Source organism: Symsagittifera roscoffensis, chromosome 1 (genome assembly GCF_963678635.1).
Source record: "Symsagittifera roscoffensis chromosome 1, txSymRosc1.1, whole genome shotgun sequence".
Classification (NCBI taxonomy): Eukaryota; Metazoa; Xenacoelomorpha; order Acoela; family Convolutidae; genus Symsagittifera; species Symsagittifera roscoffensis.
In genome coordinates this window covers 44,745,364-44,766,990 of record NC_087062.1, presented here as the reverse complement: position 1 = coordinate 44,766,990, position 21,627 = coordinate 44,745,364, and the positions used below count along the sequence as shown (strand labels likewise).

The window sequence follows — 21,627 nt, the reverse complement described above, 5'->3', positions numbered from 1 at the left end:
CCGATAACGACTCGATGAGTATCAACATTGACTTCACATTCACTCAGTTGAACTATCTCACCCTGTTCAGCGTGGGTTCGGCCAGTGGAGTGGTGACGGTGATTTCCACTCTCGATAGGGAGTCGGGAAGCGCACTCGACTCCAAGTAATTTCCTTTTACATCTTTGAAAAATTTCCGCCTTGTTTGAAAAACATGAAGGATTTGAAAAACTGGATGTCTGAATTTTCTTGTTACAGTAGTGGGCTCTAAGAAAACAGGCCAAATATTAAATAGGTTCAGATATATGTTGCAGCTTAACGACGCTTAAACAACAGCAAAATGAAAAAATCTGTTCTCCGTAATGACCGCGATAACATGAATATCATTATGATAACATGAAAATCAGTAACTATCAAAAGATTGTGACATTATATCAAGATAAGCTTTCTCTTTTTTTTTCCAGGCCTCTGTATGATCTTGAGATCAGAGTGGCAGACCATGGCACTAACCCAGGGCCCCTGACTGCCACTGCAATCATGTGGATAGATGTGATGGACATCAATGACAACGACCCAGTGTTCACCCAGTCCACCTACACCACCACCATCAGCGAGTGTCTGGACCCATACGAGAACATCGTCAATGTGTCCGCCACAGATGATGACTTCGGTAAAAATCATAATGAGACATACAATTCATCAAGTTATTCGAGACAATGTATACAACTACTCGCGATGATGAAAAATGACAGCCATTAAAAAACATAAAATTTCAAAAAGCGGCTGTTAAAGGTCAAGTATTTCTTTAGCTAATTAATTCCTATCTAAACTTAAAATAAACTGTTGGTTGTAAAAAAAAGTTCATGAAATTTTTTGACGTAGAATAATTTTTTTTATATTGACTTCGATTTTTATAAAAATTCGTCAAAAAAATCTAATAAGGATACACTGTTATAGTAGACCAGTGGTTTTGAAAAACGTTTCGGCGATATTTAAAGCTAAATAGGTGAATGAAACTTGTGACATGATTCTAGGCGTGAACTCTGAGCTGAGCTACACGTTTGGCCCGGTCGTCTCTTTCTTCCACCTGGACCCTGGAACAGGCATGATCACCTCCCTCCAGACCCTGGACAGGGAGTCATACCCCTTGGGCTTCTCCTACAAAGTGGTCGCCACTGATCACGGAGTGGTGCCTAGATCTGCAACTGCCACTGTCCAGGTTAATTTTCGACGACGTTGAGTTTTTGAAAATTATATCATTTTTCAGAAAGTCTTTGAAAGTTTTTAACGACGTTTTCTTTTTTGCTTACAGCTATCTAGAATTATCGCTGCAAATCTTGGACGTGTCGAGTTTTTTATACCGGTTTTAAAAATGTTGTTTCCATATTTATGATATAGAGCACCTTTTTTTGCATGATGATGACTAAATTATGATCATTTGGCCACGAGCGTGAGAACCAACCTACAAACTGATCAGCTCTTTACAGAGAACCGCTTTTCGGTCCCTTGTTTAAGACCTACATGCAATTTTAAGGAAGCTACAAGAACTTGGGTGGTCTCCACCGTTGCTAAATTCATCCGTGTACGCATGATTCAAACATTGAAATCATTGAACACAACTTCTTTGCAGATCCTGATCGTGGACTGCAATGACGAGACCCCCATCTTCGACAAGTCCCTCTACACCTGGTACATCTCTGAGGACGCCACCATCCACACCCTCCTCACTACCCCGACCACCCGCCTCACGGCCACAGACAGGGACGAGGCAGGGGACCCCAACTCACAGATCAAGTACAATGTCACGGGCTCAGCTGACGGGGTGTTCGAGATGTTCACCGAGGACAATGGCCATATAAGGACGAGTGTGTTGCTGGACAGGGAGGCACAGGCCGCTTACTCGTTCGACTGCATTGCATACGATCAAGGTGCTCGGTTATTTCATTCTCATGGAGCTTTTTTCGAATTGAATTCAGCAATTTTCACTTTCCGAGTCTTTGCGATCTTGACCGGGGCGCTCTGCAGACGATATTTCATCCATATTGTTAATTTAAGAATAAACCTTAAGAAATCGTTTCCAAAAAGGGAACAGACCCGATGATTATTAACACAACGCATAACAATTTTAAAAATCCATGTTGGAAGAACACCCGAAAATCAGCTGAACAATTTCTTGATTGATTAACTTCGAGACTTCATTTCCACAAAACAGTTGTTTCACCAAACGTCATTTTCACTGTCGCTTTAAACTCGATTGCAGGCGTTCCCCAGTTGACTGGAACTGCGAGTTGTGTGGTGTACCTGGTGGATGTGAACGATGAGAACCCCACTTATGCTCAGTCTTCCTACAACATCACAATCAACGAGAACCTCCCCATCGGTGACGTCATTACTACTATATTGGACGCCACAGACAACGACGAGATGGGAAATCCGAACAGCGAAATCACATATGCGTGAGTTGTATTGTAGAAAACAACATATCACCAATGAACCTTCGGCAATGTCTGAGTGTGTCCTATTGCGAAGTTCAAAATTGGTTATACTTGCCTAGAAAAGCTTCTAACACTCGTACAAAACTTCTGTATAACAAAAATTTTAAAAAATTTCCGTGCTACCTGAAAAAAAAGCGATAAGAAGCCGCGAGAAGAATATGGAAAACTCTTACGATAGCTGCATAAAAATGATTCCGCAATTTAGCTAAAAGTTTGTTGAATCTAAAAGATAACACCATCATTATCGCGTTAACTCAGTCCTTTTAAATCAGAGTTTAATTAACCTTTTAGTTTTGGAATGTGAGAGGAGCGATTTCAGTTGTTATTTAGGTCAGTTCACGCCTGATATTTTTGCAGGATCACCGACTCGAATGGGGACACAGACTATGCGACAGCCACTCTCTACTTCAACTACGCCTCCACCACTGGCATACTCACTGTGAGGAGGGAGATAGACTACGAGGAGACCACCCAAGTCATATTCGAAGTTACAGCCACTGACAAGGTACAATAAACTACATAACATTTAATATAGATCTGTTTCTTTTTGACCACCCTAAAGGGTTGAGAAAAATGCTGGTCCTACAATTTCATTTTGTGGAATAAGAATTCGAAACCTCGTTTTCTTCAATATGAAACTGTTGAGTTAAGGTCTGGGGTGGCCTTCTCATAGAGTAATTTTGGATAGGGTACACCGTCTGTTCGTCACGCTATCTATTTTCGGCCGTATAGGTTCGTGCAACTCCCTAGTCACAATACCACTCATACTCTTACTCTTATATTTCCAAGTTTCAATGGATCTAGCAATATAGTGGCATTTTTGCGAAGTTACAGGAGAAATTAAAGCAACTGATTTCAATCATTATTGTTAATACTCTGAGCCACTAAGGGTTTCAGGTTTACAATTCAAGAGTAAGATTTAGTTATGGATCATTGGTTCGTAATAAATATTTTACAGGGAAAAAAGTGTATATAAAATAACTACTGTTCTATCGGTTCCACTGTGTGACTTTCATTTTTCTGGTATGGAGGTCAACAAGGACTTCCCGCACCGGAGTTCCATGGCTAATAATCGATTATAATGGAAAAATGTTGTCTAAAATGTTGTCATTAAAATCCATTATTCTTGCAAAATTAGACCTTGAAATTGACTATATTGTCATCATAATCGATTATTTTTGTTAAAACACAATCCATTAAAATTCATTATAATGGATTTAAATCAATTTAAAATCCATTATAATGGATTATAATCCATTTAAAATCGATTTTAATTGATAGATTATAACGGAGTATAATCTATACATTTTTTGTAAATTAATTTGCAAAACTTGCAACATTTCTGCGTTACTCACGGCCTACTCGAATTAACCTACCCCCCCCCCCCCCCCACTTTGCCCCCCATCTGTTCGCATTTGCTCAAACCACCATAAATCATAAACCCCCCAAAGTCTACCAACAATAAATAACCCCCCCATAAAGGGGGGCGGATGCGAATGGCGGTCGGTTGTGGTAAACTGGCAGGGAGGTGGGGAGGTGGGGGGGGGGGGGTTGTAAACAGGAGGAAAACGGGTAAGGGGGGTAAACTAATTCGTAGCAACTGCACTAAACAGGAAATGCGATAACTTTGAAAAAAAAGTTGTATTTTTCATGACTAACCTCTCGAAAAATCCATTATAATTGATTATAACCGATTATAAGAGATTGTATTGGCATATAAAATATAAGAAATATAACCCATTTTTAATGGATTATAATCGATTATAATGGATTATATTGATATAAAAATAATGGATTTTGATCCATTTTTGATGAATTATAATGGATTTTTTTTGTAGTTTTATAGATACTGACTATAAAATGACAATATAATCGATTATTATCCATGGAACTCCAGTGCGGGTTATATCCTACATGGAACAAATAGTAAACGTTCTCCACTTGATGGAAACAGGAACTGTACGCTTCTGAAAAAAAAAGAAAACATATTTAGACTTTTGTAACGCGCCCTGAAGGGTATACTACTATAAGAAGAAGCAGGTCTGGTCTCATTCCAGTTTCGTCCTGTATACTCTAATCTTATTCCTTGAATTGTTCGGATTTTCAAATAAAACTTATGTTTTTTCCAGGGAGTTCCGCCGCTATCTGGTACTTCAACGGTGACAATGAACATTCTGGACTTGAATGACAACGCGCCCGAATTCCAGCCGAGTAACTTCTACCACGCAGTCATCACCCCAGAGTACTCGGACTTCATCCTGTGTGCTGAGGAGGTGACCGCCACTGACATTGACTCGGGGCAGAATGGGGTGATCGTGTACTCCTTCAAAAACCTGGAGTACAAGTTCGAGATCGGACCAGACTCAGGTTAGTCTGGGTTAAACTGCGATGAAAATTGTCATTCTTTTAGTTTGATATGCTCAATATGCAGTTTTCACCTCAAGATCCATGAAACTGATCTTCTTTAATTAGAGCTATGGAATTAGTAGTGGCTAATTTTTCTAGAGCTCTTCAGTTTCCACATTTAACAAATTTAAGCGTTAAAATGGTCAAAAACATTACTGCGATAAGATCCTTTATGTCAGTAGTTATAGTGTAGATTAAAAATTTATCTTTGTCTTCCTTGAATGGTTATTGGATGACTCCTTTAAGGGAAGTTCAGGATTACCCCGGACTCTTTAAGTTCCTGGCTTCAATCCATGGTTTTCCCTATGCAATGTAACCCGGCAGTTGTCGGGCTCCCTATATATTCATTTTTACCAATCTGTCTAGGTCTGTTTACAGATTATTTCGACAAGGTAACCGTCTTGTTCCATTCTTTCTCAAATTGGAACCCGCCCAGGTTCGAAAACTGAATTTGGACGATAATAATTTAGACTATACGTGTTAACAGGCTGTGTGGCCCTTCGCCCTGACCAGACTATTCGGCCAGATGACAAGTACACTTTGAGAGTAATAGCCAAGGACAACGGCAACCCTAGACTGTCCTCGGAGGGGGTGGTGAGAGTTGATGTGCTCAACATACAACTGCAGGTCATTCAAATGAAAGTCGGAATCAGCTACGCACAGTTCGACGAAGACGTAAGATAATTACCCGGTTACTTCTTTTCCCCCAGCTCTCTACTCTACTCATTTTTCACTCAATTTCGTTATTGTTCGGTGAGGTTCATGCAGGTGCGGATTAGGATTTTCTCGAGGGGGGGCGGATTTTCAAAAAAAAATTCGAAAATTTTGACATTTTTTTTTAGGTCCACCAAATTGATTTTTCCAGCTCTCCCAAAGCACTGCCTTGACCCTATATTGACTAAATTTTCTGCGCCGCAGGCAAATTTTTGAAAAAACAGTCAAAAAAGCCGTTTTTGGGCACTTTTTGAAACATTTTGACAAAAAAATCGCGTTTTTTTTTGGCGCGCGCTCCCCCTCAAAGTTAGTATATATTGGCGCCAAAGACGCCTTTAGAAAAATTTTAGGTTCGGTTGGCCAAAAATAGATTTCTGAAAAAGTATCAAAGGGGGGACCCTTTGGGTCGGCAGGGGGTCGAATCCCTGAGGGGGGAGGGAGGCGTCCGCCCCCCCTAAATCCGCCACGGGTTCATGGATCATTTTTGAAGCTCCACGCTGGGAATTATCTATATCTACTCATATTTTTAGATTTTTTTCCAAAAAAAACGCGATATGTCTGGAGCACAACTTACCATATTGACGCGTTTAACAACTTGATTGACTTTTTGCTTGACCTTATCATAATCATTCCTACATGACTCTGTGCCCCTAAGTTTTTTCGGGAGATCAAAAAAAGCTCCTGCAGAAGCAAATCTGTGGAAGCAAATGTGTGGGCGGAGATTTTAGATGGGGTAAATTCTGATGAGGTTGCACGGCTCTTTGATACATTTTCTCGTACATCTTAGTTCAAATTTTATCCTCCATTCTGCCCGCACCCAAGTTTCTCGGATAAAAATAGGTTATATTGAGAAAATGTTGCCGAAAATGTTGCCATTATAATCGATTATGTGTAACCAATTTAAGCAACGTTTTCTATTACAATAGAAAGAAAGTAGATTATTTTCAGGAAGATTATTGTTATACCCACGGATTCTGTGTATATCGGTTAGATATGGTTTGAGACATACTGTGTAATAGAAATAGGAAACAAGAAGATTTTGTTATCAACTTAAATTCAATCGGTAAAGTTATGTCTGATTCGAATCTGACCTCGAAATCATGAGAGCGACAGAAACTCATAAATAACTATTGAATATGGTGTTAGGTTTAATAGGTACTTAATTTAGATCAGACATCTATATGATTACGTTTACATAAGGTTACATAAGTAGGTATGGTTAAAGGTTAGAACTATAAACAATCTATGTAACGTGTTTTAGTTATACTGAGTTTTAATGGATATCCAGTATATCCGTACGGATAACATTCCCCCTTCTTTTTTCTATACGATGAGCACATCATATGTTCTCCTGTTTTTTATCATCATCCTCGTTCGGTGGAGGTGAAGTCTGGGGGGCGTTCGTTGCAGATGAGGTCTGTGGTGTTTGTTGGGTGTCCGGTTTGCTGCTTTTCGCCGCCTTCGTGTGTTTAATGAGGTATTTAGGGCGATCTTGTCTCTCGCATTCTCTTTGAAATGTCATAGAGTTTTTCGTTGGCGAAATGGATTTGAGAATCTTCATTGCGTCATTAAAACTTTCAATGAGCGATTTGTCTGGTGAGTAGGAAGTTCCAGTTTGTCTATCAATCACGTAACTAATTGCTCTTTGATTCGGGCTTTGTGGTGAACCGGGTTGTGTTGATGTATTTATCGCCGTAACTAACTTATCACTCGGATTATCCTGTGGTGAAACTGAGTGTGTGGTAGTTTTTGTCGGCGTGCACAGTGTATTTTCTGGATCGGCTGTGTCGCGTATGGAAGTGAAATGAACACCTGTCCCGTCATCGGTTTCCTTGACTCTTAACTGTTCTGGCGTTTCGTCAGTTGTGTTAATTTCGATGCATTCGATATCTCTCGACGATTCGTGAGTCGTGCCTGCTGCCTGAAAAATTGGTTCGGCATTTTGATTTTGCGGATGTTGCATCGTTATTTGACAAACCTCGTTGTCCGCAGTGGTATCATTGGCAATCGTGTTGATCGGAATTGCATTTCCAAACTTATTTGCAAGCGCGCTTGTTTTGGTCCTTGTGGATCTACGGCTCGGTAGGTTTTCCTGGGGCGGCGTGTTTTTCTTGTCAATCTTTTTGGCTGGGAGCGTGTGTGGCGATTGTGTAATATCTTGGTTGATAGAATCGTCCGATGATATTGAGATCGACGTGTCACATTCAAATTCAATGTGTGTGTTGTCTCTGCGTAATTTCTCTGGGCTGCCCTTTCCTTTGCGACTTGGAGACTTGAGGCTTTTAGTAGCCGTTGGTGGGTTTCTCGGAGTTTGTCTTTTCGACGTTGTTGGTGTCGCTTTATGAATACGATGTTGTCCTAGCGCCTTTCGGTTCATCGTTTGCCGGGTGAGTTCCTCAATGTTTTTAGGTGGCTTTCGTTTGGGGCTTGCAGATGTCGATGATTTTTCCGCCGTGTTCTGCTGTTCCTTGGGTGTCTGCTTTTGGATTTTTGAGCCAGTAGGTTTTGTTTAACTCCTGCGTCTGAAATACGGGATTTAGCTCTTGGTAAATGTTTGTATGCTACAAAGTCTTTTAGCTGCGCCGGTCTACATTTTCCGTAATTTCGAGGATCCGGTACAAAAGCTAGACCGTCGTGTCTTATTACTCTCGGTTGTTTTCCATCTTCCCGAACCCACGCAATGTGCGGGAAGTAATTAATGATTGACCCGTTTTCGATTATTTTAAATTGTGCACCGAATACCCCAGGATTTTTTGTTTTACGTGCTATTGTGTGCTATTGTACCCGATTTTCTTGCCACTTGTTCCATATCTTTACCCAATTTTGGGTCTATGGTGTTCTGGGGTCCTTTAAAACGATCTTTTAGAAAAACCAGAGGGGCTCTTTCTACCCTTTGTTTTTCTCCTCCATTCTGCCAAGTTTCTCGGATAAAAATAGGTTATATTGAGAAAATGTTGCCGAAAATGTTGCCATTATAATCGATTATGTGTAACCAATTTAAGCAACGTTTTCTATTATAATAGAAAGAAAGTAGATTATTTTCATGAAGATTATATTGCATTATAATTCCACTAAAATAAATTTTTATCTCCACAATCTCAACAAAATCTATTTTTTCGCCCTGAAATCGCCATGAAATCGCAATAAAATCGCTGATTTAGGGTGAGGTGGCGGCAGACGCCCCTACTCATGTATTCGATCTTTTGGTACAGTTTTATGACATCCGTATTTGATCGACCAACCCCATAACTGTTCTTAGTGCGCCTCGGCCGCAATATTCACTAAATTTGGGGTCAGGGGGAGCGCAGACCAAAAATTTAACTTTTTTGGTCTAAAAGTGCCCAAAAACGTACTATAGCCTGTTTTTAGCCTGCAAAATCTACCCCTCCCTCTCGAGAAAATGCTAAATTGTGATGCTTGCTCCATTGTAATATATGAGTATTTTTCAGGCACAGAGTGAGTTCTCGGCCAATGTGCAGCGGGAGTGTCAGCGTAGCTACCCTCTGTGCAAAGTGGGTCTCATCTACACCCGGAGAAACACATCCAAGCGAAGGAGGAGACGATCTGCATCCACTCTCAACAAGTCACTTTCATTTAATATCATTTTGCTCTTCGTCTTTTCTGGTTTTCTCCGTTTTTGTTCTTTTTTGTCGATTTTTTTCTGGGTAATCAATGTTATTTCTTCTCTGATGTATTTGAAAAATGTAGTTGGCAGGATCAAAAATATTACTGTTTGCTTGTTGAGGATCGTTAGATTGATGTTCGTAGAAGTGTGTACTGCTGCAATTTTGTTTTCTAATGTTATTCTACCCTACCGCAAGGAGTAAATTTCATGCGTTTTACTGATGCGCAATAACTGCATGCTTGTTTATCGTATGAGTAACTAACTATTTTTTGCTCTAGTGGTCAGACTGTGACAGCGTACGTGTATGCGTACAGCAGTGACCTTGACCTGTCAAATGCAGAGGCGGATGCGAACTTCCTCTCGGCCGAACAGATGCTGCTCATGTTCCAAGCAGCAGGAGACGGAACACCAGTGAATGGACTCAGAGATCAAGGTCAGATGCAAACTCTACTTTTAGCAAAAACCTCATAGTGGATCCATGTAGTACGTAGAGCTAAAGTTGATTTGGGCTTCTTTGATCTTGGCCTATTACAGCGGGTAAAAACTTTAACAGCTGGTTTTCTAAAAAAAAAACTGATTTTTGCTTGAAGTTTTTTTTTAAATTTCAAGCAAGACTGCTCGCGTCAGGCCGAAGCCCTGAATGCTCCAACTGCCTTTTAAGGTCTATGGAGCAGTAATAACATGAAAAAGTTAAATGTAATAAAATAAAATGAAAAAAAAATTAAAACAAACTTGAAAACAATCGTTTGTCTGTCGGGCTATTCCTGATACTTGTGTTTTAATGGCAGATGTCTTGATGGAGGTTTCCATTTTTTTGCTTGGTATGCATAAGGCTTCTATCATCCGAAATTAGACCAATTCTACGTCACTCACTACCTAGTTCACCTTTGAAATTGTTTACTACATACAGATACAAGAGTTTTATTCTTCTGTTGAGTTAAAACTTGAGTTACATATTCAAATCATGTGACGCTCAAGTTAAGATGTTTCTTTATTAATGCGTATTTTTTGATTTCTGATTACAAACTAGGTCACCAGTTGTGAATCAATCATAAGATGGCTTCAGTGTTAACTTATTTGTGCAGATGTGTTTGCGAACTACCCAGTGCTCTCGGTGGAAGGGTACCCGAAAGATGCGGTGAAGTTTGCGGATGAGACACCCAACCGGTGGATCATCGCCATTGCCATCATCACCATTCTCCTCATCCTCGCCATCATCGCACTCTACCTCTACTTCTCCCTCAGAAACAAGGACGGCGTAGGGTCAGTCGACAGACATAATTATGGATATACTTCACACCGCCACCGCCCCTTCCTCCAGTATAGCAATCACAACACCCCAGCCTCCCCCTTATACAGTGCCTAAACTGATGCAAAACATAACTTAATTATGTTGCTTCTAGTCTCGTTTAAGGGGTTTGGCAAGTAGATGCGAAAATATGAACTCTTTGTTTGAACTTGAATGAAAGTTTTACGCACCATAAATCTAAACGCTTTAAGGGCTGATTGTCAATTTCCTATCAGAAATCGTTAAATTTTTCTTAAATAATATTTCTGACTGTGTCATCTGATCACTTCAATGTTTTGATCTTTTCCCTGCAAGAAACGAAAAATTTTGAACAAATGAATCGATTGTTGGAATTATTGACAACATAATCTGAATCCAATTTGATCACTTAAACACTATGTGCGAGACTATTTATTTCAACTAATGTTCTTTCTCAGTCTGACACTTGTGAAGCCCACTTACACCTCAGTGCTCGACGGCACCCGAGGAGGGGGAGGGGGAGGAGCAGTGGTTGCCTCTAGGGAGACTAGGCCAACCTACAGGAGGGAGAGATCGAGGGGTGATGATGTGAGGAAGAGAGTGGCTGCATTTAACCAGGCCAAGAGACAGACCCCGGCAGTTGCCCCCACCCCAGCAGCAGCTGCGAAGCCAGACGTGTCCAGACTGCAACGTAAGGACACGCTTTTCCACTTTAATTAGTTTACTGGCTCGAGGCAAAAAGTACATATATTTTTCGTTGGGATCAATGCTGTCAGTTAAAATCTGTTGAATTGAATTAACAAACAGTTAAATTAAAGTTTGAAGTGGAGCCGAAAAAGGAAATTTCACGAAATATGAGAGCATTAGAGTTGTCTCTCAAGTTTGGGCGCATCTAGGATGTGCTCGAGGGTGCATACACAAAAGAGCGCGTACCAAAAGAGTGCACATTTAAGTATCAAAAGAGCGCACATTTAAGTACCATAATGTTTAAGTATTGATTAAGTACTCTTTTGGTACTTAAAAGTGCGCTCTTTTGGTACGCGCTCTTTTGTCGGTGTACCGTTCTCGAGAGGGCATTAAAAAATAATTCAACCTCTCCTCTAAGGTAGATCAAATAAACTTGAGCCACAGAAAACACCATGAAGACGCTATTTTGCTTTAAGAATATCTGAGAAATACTTTTGACAAAAATTTGTTCAACGGTTGCGTGTATTCGGGGCGCTCTTTCCTCAAGTTTAGTGAATGTTAGCGGCCTTAAAATTTTCAAATGCAACCTCCCCCAGATCTGCCCTGCATCCGCGAATGTATGAACGCGTGTGTTTGTGTAGAGAAGTCAGTTGCTCCAGTGATAGCAGCTGTTCCAGTGGGGAAGCCGTCGGTGGTCGAGAATAAGGACAGAGGAGAGAGGGAGAGAAAGAAGTCGGGCGGCAATTTAAATCTGGAGGACGACAAACCGGATGGGCAGCAGGCGGTAGCCCCTGTATTCATCACTAATCCAGTAAGCAAACATTATTCCGTTTGCAAGCCTAGTGATAAATGCATTGACCAAACTTTCCCCTGTTAAGAAGTAATCGCAGCAATCAGTTCTCCATAAAATCTTGTTGGACATAAATCTAGCGTCCGCATAAGAGCTGTTCAACCCATCAAGTGAGGCCCATTTTGGAAAGCAAATGTCGAATTTAAAAAAAAACACAGGATGCGGGCAACGGCGCACAGACAATTCGGCCAAAGACAATTCAGCCAATTTGAAATTCAGACAATTCAGCCAAAATTATACAGACAATTCAGCCTGAGACAACTCAGCCAGTTTTACAAAACGCGAGATTCGAAAAAAAAATCGGAATTGGAGATATTTCTCGGTTTAAGGTCGCCGGTGGGCGCGTTACGCGCGCGTCGCCGCTTGGCGGCGATAACCGGCTCTAAATTTCGTATAGAGTCCTACCCTCTCTTGGCAAGCTCACAACACGTTGGCGCGACTGCGGCGGTCACTATTACTGGCTGAATTGTCTCTGGCTGAATTGTCTGCATACTTTTGGCTGAATTGTCTGAATTTCAAATTGGCTGAATTGTCTGTGGCCGAATTGTCTGAAATTTTGATTACATTTATTTTTCTGGAGCTATTACCAACCTAAGGTGTTGCCGCGCCTTAGGTTGGTAATAGCTCCAGAAAAATAAATGTAATCAAAATGTAAAGATCTGATACGGTTTTTGAACATTTTTCTTGATAACTTGGATCCACATCGGTTTTCTTTAGAAATGTTGAGCTCTTGATTAGTTTAGTTTCGAAATCAATTATAGAACTATGAATAAAAACAACTCGAGAAAGACAAGAGTAGCCGGCTCTGTTCTGTGCAAGTAGCACATAACTTGCCGACCATAGTCTTATTTAAAAAAAACGAAAATAGCATAAATAGGTTAATTCCAGCCTGTTCACTCGCCCAAGTTTAGACGAAAAAATCAAAATTTCAACCGGTTTTTCTTGACACTGGGGACACTTTTTGGAAATTATTGAGGCCGTTCGAATAACGATTTAAAAGGCTTGATCATGGTGTATCACTCGACTCGGTCCAACGATTATATGCGGTATCTGATTTTGCTTATAAAACAAAAAATTGAAAAAAAAAAGAAAAAACAGCAAAGATAGTCGGTTGTTGTGCAAATAGCGCAGAATGTTCCCACCATAGCAGAATTTGTGATTTTTTGCAAAAAATTTGTGATTTTTTTTTCAAATTTTGATTAATAAAAAATTTTGCTGAAAAAATTAACTTTGCTCGAAATTAATTAATGTTTCACGGCTTAAATAAGCTATTGTAAGCCTGCTTGCTGACCTTATTAGCTCAAATTAGACTAAAAATCAAACATTTCAAACCTGTTTTTCTCGACACTGAGAAAATTGTTTTAAGTTCGTAAATATCTTTCGTATCGCGACTATATATAACTCAACCCATTCCGATGATTATTTGTGGTAATTGATTTTGCGTGGAAAAAAAACATAAAAACTAAAACACACCCGAATACAAAGCTCTTCCGCATTTTTCAACTGGTTGGAACAGAAACTAAAACAGACCCGAATGCGAAGTTCCATCCCGTTTTCAGTAGTCGGAACAAAAATTTTTTGGCTTGTTTCTGGCATTGAGTTTTTTTTCTATTTACGCACCTGTCAAATGGTCTAAAGTTTTATCTAGAACCCGCTTTGAAAATGTGGTGGTAGGCCAACAAGTCGAAGAGCCAACAAACCAAAAATAAGATTTTTATTCCAACAAGTCGAAAATTAATATTGTTATGCAACATAAAAACAGATAGTCATTGTTGTCAAGCAATTGTTACGTAATTCTGATGTAATTTACGTGATTCTGATGCAAGTTCGGCTTCAAGATATGGCGGTTTGTAGACATGACGGTTTGTTGTTTATCCGCCAAAAATGTGTTTAGTTTGCTTACTTTCACTCAAAAAATGAAACCCCTTATCGCTAATTTTCTTTGCTGATTTGACATTTTAACGCATTGATCTCCGTTTGTTTCATAACTGTGTAAAGCATCAGAAATAGACTATGAGAACCGAGGGCCTCTAATTTTTATGGTCATTCATATCAAAGACCTTTCAAAATATACTAAATACGCAGCGGAAGCCTGATTCCTGCAACGGTTTATAGTAGATAGTCGGTCATCTCAATACGTGCATGTAGAGCCAATATATGTTTGCTCAAATTTCACACCGGCATGATTGAAATCAATTGTTTTCTATCCAGTAAACGTAAAGATTTGTGAATATTCAGCTCACGACTTGACGTGAACTTATTGGTCTATCAATTTTTTCAACTTATTGTGACTTTTTTTGCTCAAAAATAAGTAAAATATGGTAAACTGGGAAAACACACAGAATTTAAAAAGATTCATTTTTTGCTTTGTGTACCCATTTGTTGATAATAGGATCTGCTGAGTTTTTGTATTGATGCGACTAGGACTATTTGAACGTTTGTTTTTCAAATGTCTTACAGAATGTATTGAGAATAAAGGACTCTATTGAATTCCTTTTGAAGTCTCCTTGAAGTTTTGCGAAACTGGCTAACTTCAGAATCAAGTAAAGGGTAGGCAACTTCGATAGTGTTTTAATTTTGTTTCCTTTTTTATAACTACCGTTACATGAACTAGTTTAATTTAATTTTGACTTGCGACAAAGTAAAGGTGACTCATTTAGGTATAAGACAGCTATAAAGCCCACGCCTCCATTTTTAATTACAATGTTTGCCAGACTTCTATGGTTGCTTTTCACTAACTCATTTTTGTACAATCAATTTGGTAACAAAATCATTTTTGAAGATTTTAAAATCTTCATGATGGCATCTGAGTGATCAATTTATTAGACAACCAAAGAATCATTGGAATATAGAATCAAATTTAGTTTCAGAAAGATAGCTTTCACCACCTGCCCATTTCAGCACGCAACCTTGTCACTTGTTATAGTTTTTGTACAAAAATTCATTTTGTTAAGCTACTGACCAGTTCCTATTCCCCCAGGGTGAGAACCAGAACGGTAGAACGGTTTTTTTTTCAATCGCTTACTCTAACATGAGTACTTTTATATTACAGTTTTTATGCGAGTTGTCAACTTCTTCCACAAATTTACTATCACAGAAAAGTGGTGTGAACTTCATAATAGTACCGCTTGTTTTACCTGGCTTACACAATGGAAGACCTGCCTTGACCGACACCGCATTTATGTACAATGCTTTCTAGCTAATTTTTTTTCCGCCGCATTATTTCGAGACGCAATTTTGACACGAGCTTTATGGAATTTATTATTTCAATTCTTACTTTAGTATATTTTCTTGCTGGGAACCTCGAACTTTATATTAATAATTTCATAAACTAAGTTTCTTGAAATGGAATTTATTTTGTCTAGAATCCGTGTTACGTTAAGATTATGTCCGCGGATGTGGATCAAGAAAAGTCTGTTTTTCAGCAAGCAATGTTTTCATCTTTTTCCAACGGCTTCGCAACTCAGAAAGTGTTCTAAAGGTGCCTTCGGCGGGAAAGCGCTCTACAAAAAAAGCAGTTCTGCGTTGAAGTCTTCAAAAGAAGTCCTCGCAAATTCTGTTTTTGCCTTTAAAAAATTTTTTGAAAACTTTTCTTGAAAAAGGTTGTTTTTAGTTGGAAGATCTCAGAAAATCAATTTCATCAAACTTGAGGTACCTCAAAAAATTTTAGATCGAAAAAACTAAAACTAGCACTCATTTCATCTTGTATTGTAAATGAATAATCATGGTAAAATAAAAATATTAGTTTCATGACAAAAACAATAAAGGCAATAACTTAAATCTTAAATAATTGAAAGAGAGTGGGAACGTTATTTAGCACCAACGTTAGCAGCGGTTAAACAGGTCGCCAACGACCTTAGAGTGCAATGACTTTGACCTTAGAATAGACAAATGGAATAAGCATGATGATATAACTAAGTGCGTCTACCACGCTGCAAAACATTTCTCCCTCTGGGAACAATTTTGGGATCAACAATTTGGGTTGTCACTACAGGACTTTTTCGACCGTTTTTGCTAAGAGAATTCTGTTAGCCGAAAAACTTGAATGAATGAGAACCGGCATAAGATTTTTTCTGTTGACTTAATTTTATTAGTAATGTAAGTATACCATTGACACGGACGATTTTGCCTCCAAAAAAATGTGAATAATTTTTGCCCCAAATTCGTAAATAAAAATTTCTGGATTATTTTTACTTTTCGGCTATGAAAACAAATAACGGTCTAAATTAAGTTTAGTGCCAGAGAAGGGCGGCAACTGTTCAGTCTGTATTTAAATTCAGATCCGCAAAATTTTTGCGGAAAAATGTGTCCTAAAGGTCACGGCTTAAACTTGATTCCGCTCAATCAAAACATTGAGAGTACGAATTCCCTCATCATGAGAGATTGTCTTCGTGTGCGAGAATTTTTGCCACAAAAACAGGCTTTAATTCTTTGGAGTTCTCCCTTTTTGTCTATACTAATTTGACTGTGTCCGGTTGTCCTGTTCGAAAGTTTCTAACTTTTTTCTGAAAACGTTGGTTCCTATTTGATTCTTATGTGATCAACTCCAGCCTCTCTCGCTCTCTAATCTTGCATGACAAAACTCCAGCCTCTCTCGCTCTCTAATCTTGCAGACGTTCGATTCTCAATTTTTTTAACCTTCTTGAGCAACAGCTCACAATTTTCGAAAAAATTGTTTTAAGAAAATGCGCTGAGGTCCCTATGCAGATAATTTTGAAAGAAGCGTTTTCTACTCTCTGTACCTAGATCTAGATTTAGTTCTTTGGCCCGATTCGAGGAATCAAACACCAAGAGCTACCCTAAGGCCTTTGGCTCTCTTCGTCGTTTAGTTCATCCATTTTAAGTACAGCTGCAGCATCGCGCGTGCTAAACGATCAGCCTGTGTTGCGGTTTCTTCGGATGTTCCATTCTTCGGATGTCTTGGGGGATGGTCATCGTGAACATATCTTGGAGTTTTGTAAGCTGTCGCGGGCAGTGATGTGCATTTAAATAATCCTTTTAAAGGATATTTAAAGGATCCTTTAATTTTTATGCCCTTTTTATACCAATCCTTTAAAAGGATTTCATTTAAATGATCCTCTAAAAATTACAAATTAAAGGATTAGTCGCTTGCCTTGCGTCATAGAGCCAGTCTTTGTGCTTGCTTCTTATTGGTTGGCGGTTTATGTTGGTTGGTTTCTTATGTGTTTGCATAGATATAAAGAATGTTATGCACGTAATTACGTTATGAACTAGAATGTAATTGGATGTTACGCTCTTTCAACTATTACTAGCAATGTTGGAGGAATGTTATGCACGTTGAATTGAATGTAACATTGTTTTAACTTACCTTTGCATCAATAAAGTACTTAATTACGTGAACTAAATAAACAATTAGTTATGGGAAGAAAGTCGTTTGCCACTCGACCATTTCTAGAGCAGCATTTCGAGTATTTAAATGGTGATAAATGCTACAAATGCACTGTTTGTCCCAAGAAATTATCAGGAATTGTTAAAACAAACTTCACAAACAGTGCTAAGGATCATCTGAAGAGGTTACATCTTATTTACACTTCTTAGAGTCAAGTGGCCCTGCAAATCAAATGAGATTATCAACCAACAATTCTGTTGTTACTGAGAGGGAAAGAAAACGTCGTAAAGTATCCTTTGCATTTGCTTCAACGCCCTTACCAATGAATTTGTTCCGGAATCCTGTTCAAAGGTCTTTCCTCCAGGCTCTTATAGAATACCAGTCTATTCCTAACTTCAGATCAATCGAAAATGACATACAATCGATTGCTAGCGAAAACCTTTCAAGAATTAAGGGAGCGAACTATTTTGGAATACAACTTGATCATTGGAGCGACGTTCGTGGTGAACAGTCTTTACTCGTTACCGTATCAACAATTGATCTAAATTGGACACAAATACTTCAAGTTCTTGAATTTATGGTGGTTGACAGTACTAGATCTGATATAACTGTGCAAGAAATACACCGTGTCTTGGAAAACTGTGAGTTGAATCCTAAGAAATGCATCGGAATACAAAGTGACAACTGCTCTGCTATGGTAGCAGCCGCTTGACAAATGGAGCCGTGAAGAAAGAATCCATCAAGAAGCAAGAAATTTCTGTGCAAGGTTGTACACGACACTTTCCCACATACGGCGATTTGGTGATTTCTCTACTGTATTTTGTGCGGCAACCTTGCTGAGTCCAAGTAAAGACAAAACATCGGCACTGATGCCTTCTGAAGAAGAAAGAGCAAAGTTGTACCTAGAAGAAATGGGCCGAAGTTTGACGACTGAGGAACCCCACATTTTACAAGCTACAGTAGCCGAAAGTGAAACAATTGAACTTATTGACAATCCTATTGAAGACATATTTAAAAAAAATGTCGTGTGTCCCGAGAAACAGCACCCCACGTCTCTGTGTACGACATTCAATAAAGAATTTTCTGATTTTCTTGCTATCGATGAGGACATTTTGGCATTTGACTTCTTCAAACGAGAAAACAAACGTTTTCCAAGGTTGTCGAAAGTAGCAAAAGCTATTTTATCTGTAATACCCTCGCCTGCATTAGCGGAAAGAATGTTCTCTAAAGCTCAGAGTCTGACGGAATGCAGAAGAAATTGTCTAAAAACTGAGAACTTGAAACTTCGATTACAATGTTTACTGTAATGTAATCATTTAAAGGATCCTTTAAATAAAATTGTTATCCTTTTAATTTTTATTTTCCTTTAAAAACTGTTTAAATGCACATCACTGGTCGCGGGTCACATTTCTCGCGCTGACTAATCGAAAAATTAAATTGTACTATCCATCTTTCCCAGATGCTTGGCGTAGGTTTAGGCCAGATAGGTTTAGGCCACTAGCGGCTACTCCCAATAAAGATGTTTGGTCATCTACGATCGGAACTGCTGGCTGCACTATGTGGTATCTCGATAAACTCTAGTTTGACAAACTAAAGTCAAGGATTTATTTCATCTTGTATTGTAAATACATAAGTATGGTAAAATGAATATTAATATCAAGACAAAAAGAGTAAAGGCAATAACCTAAATTTTACATGAATTGACAGAGAGCGAGAGCGTTATTTAGCACCAACGTTAGCAGCGGTTAGACATGTGGCCAGCGACCATAGAATCCAACGACTTTGATTTTGGAATAGACAAATAGAATTTACATGATGATATAGCTAATTGCGTGTACCACGCTGCACCACAGACCTACAATTAACAATTTTTCTGACCTCTCAAAAATAAGTTTCCGCGCATACCACTGGTTGAATGCTAGCATTGAAAAATAGTTTTAGAATTATGAGACTTAATTAAGCTGCGGTTTCAGCTAATCACCCATTTCTTGTAGCTTTACAAAAACAAATCTTCAAAAATCTAACTAAATAATTTTTTAAACGTGAAAAAGACAATGTGAAAAAATCATAATCATTTCATTATAAATTTGCCAGTTTTCAAGCACTTTTCGGAACGTTTTGCTTAGAAATTTGCGCGTTTTTTTTGGCACGTGATCCCCCTCAAAATTGGTAAATAATGGCTCCGAACGCCTCTTTAGAAAATATTCCGAGCAGACCAGCAAAGAATGATTGTCCTAAAATAGCTCCAAAGTGGGACGACACTTAAGATGGTCAGGGGTTGAACTCCTGAGGAGAAGGCAAGGCGTCTTCTTTACCCCTGAATCGCTAATATTGCTACTTAATCTTTTATTGCAAGTTGCTCTCCTCTATTTAGCTGTTGGTGAAAGAGAAACCAGAGGCGAGCAATGAGCTGGATGACTTCAACGGCATGGCCCAGGATCCAGGTTGACACAATTTATTATTACTTGCCATAAGGAAAACCCGATACATGTTTTTTGAAGTTTCATTTAACCCAATTCTTTGAAAAATCATCTTTTTAACGGATAGAACTCCAAAATGTACCCCAAACCGTTAATTTTTTTCCCGACTTTTAAAGAAGAAGAGGGAATATTTGTGCTGTTTTTTCTTTAGGTAAATTTCGACTTTTTAACTAAGCCATTTTTGACGTGCTTTTATTTCATCTAAGATCTACTGATGCCCTGAGCTCAAAATCAAAATAATATTTCACCTGAGACAAAAATTCGTAAGTTTATGGGCTTTGAAATTTGCCAGTTTGACCAATTTGGGACAATTAACGCGCTATATATCGTTCTATTCAACCTTAAGCTGCAAAATAATCCAGTTCAGAATTCATTGCAAAATAAGTTGAGGAAACTCTATTTTTTTTTCATGCACCCGTTATTAGACCCGTTTCAAATCATGTTGAAATCAATCCGATGACATTTTTTTTAAAGAAAATGTCGCCATTTTTCAGCCAAAAACTATTTAAAAGACAAGAATTGGCTGTCAGAATATCCAATTTTTTGCCCTGATACGAATAGTCTTTAATATTTCACAATTTCAGCGACTGGGCGATTCTACGCGTACAACAACAAGACAGGAAAGAGGAGGTGGCTGCGCACGAAAGAGATTGACGTGATGAAGGCCAAACTGAACTAATAAATAAAAAAAACTTATCGACGACATACCACACGACACGCCTCAAGAAACAGCTTCGAAATTAAACAACTGAAGTGTGTACACAATTACTGGAACATTGAAACCAATATGGAAAACTAACAGACGTAAACGAATAGGAAATTAACCTAATCGAGCTACTTGCCATAATTCACAAGAATTAGTTAGAAGAAATGTACATATGAATGGAACCATAGACTGATTGTTATACGTCGCATAGTTGCTGGAACTGAAAATCAAAACTCCAGATATATGCGAAAAAATGTAAATAAAGTATACACATAACTTTTGCAGAGCCACACATACTCGGGTCAAGGTGCTCACTTCATTTTTTGACTTCCTAAGTTCATTCATTTTTCGACCCGGGTCATGGTGTTCGTCTTCGGGGAGTGGTCGTGAAGTGGTTACGTCTCCGCCTCTCAGTCGAAAGGTCGGATATACGAGGCCCACCATGATCCGTGCTCATTACTTGAGGGTGAAGCGACATTACCCAGCGCAGAAAAATAACCAGAAAAAGTAGTTCTTAAGCTGGGGCACAACAGCGGTTCGCCGCGATGAGCTGTACAGCTCGTATTTTGTTGCTTTCCCTCGTGGATAAATGGTCTTAAAGCACAATCTCATTTCTCGACCAAATATTCATGCTTTCGATGTGGATAGGGTCTAGTAGCAATTCGGGGCATGGTCGATTCATGCCCAAATTCGGCCGAGTCTTTTTTGTTTCGGGTATCAAAAGTGTTTCAAAAAGCTCCAAAAAGGTAAAAACAGCTTAAAGAAGTTGAAACAGTTGTAAAGTTAACCTGGGAGTGTTTATTGCTTTCCGCAGTAGCGGTAAGACAGACTAAAAACCTGAAATATTTGACATTTTGCTGAGAAATCATCATGGGGTCTTAACCACAATTTTGTCCCCGCCAGAGTGTTATTTGAGGAAGCTGCTTTTGAAGCAAAAATATCTTAAACCGTAGTTTTGCCCAGTTCTGGAGGTGATCAGAAGAATAACTGATCCAAAAGCTCGAGACAATTGAATTCGGCTGCTCTGCTAGTACCACAAATTATTTTGACTACAGTAGAACATGTGGC

General features: G+C 38.9%; 1 protein-coding gene across 1 annotated transcript in view; it reads left to right on the top strand.

The window, feature by feature from the left end:
- LOC134857499 (cadherin-23-like) overlaps nt 1-20,885 on the top strand; it is a 121,666-nt gene extending 100,781 nt beyond the window's left edge. The window contains exons 37-51 of the mRNA XM_063873736.1: nt 4-145; nt 444-649; nt 1,014-1,198; nt 1,610-1,907; nt 2,240-2,435; nt 2,832-2,979; nt 4,604-4,841; nt 5,368-5,555; nt 9,044-9,177; nt 9,498-9,652; nt 10,305-10,482; nt 10,945-11,177; nt 11,815-11,984; nt 19,748-19,817; nt 20,438-20,885. Coding sequence (XP_063729806.1) covers nt 4-145; nt 444-649; nt 1,014-1,198; nt 1,610-1,907; nt 2,240-2,435; nt 2,832-2,979; nt 4,604-4,841; nt 5,368-5,555; nt 9,044-9,177; nt 9,498-9,652; nt 10,305-10,482; nt 10,945-11,177; nt 11,815-11,984; nt 19,748-19,817; nt 20,438-20,532 — 2,636 coding nt within the window. The 3' untranslated portion in view covers nt 20,533-20,885. The remainder of the gene's footprint in view (nt 1-3; nt 146-443; nt 650-1,013; nt 1,199-1,609; nt 1,908-2,239; nt 2,436-2,831; nt 2,980-4,603; nt 4,842-5,367; nt 5,556-9,043; nt 9,178-9,497; nt 9,653-10,304; nt 10,483-10,944; nt 11,178-11,814; nt 11,985-19,747; nt 19,818-20,437) is intronic.
- Nucleotides 20,886-21,627: the final 742 nt, after the last annotated feature.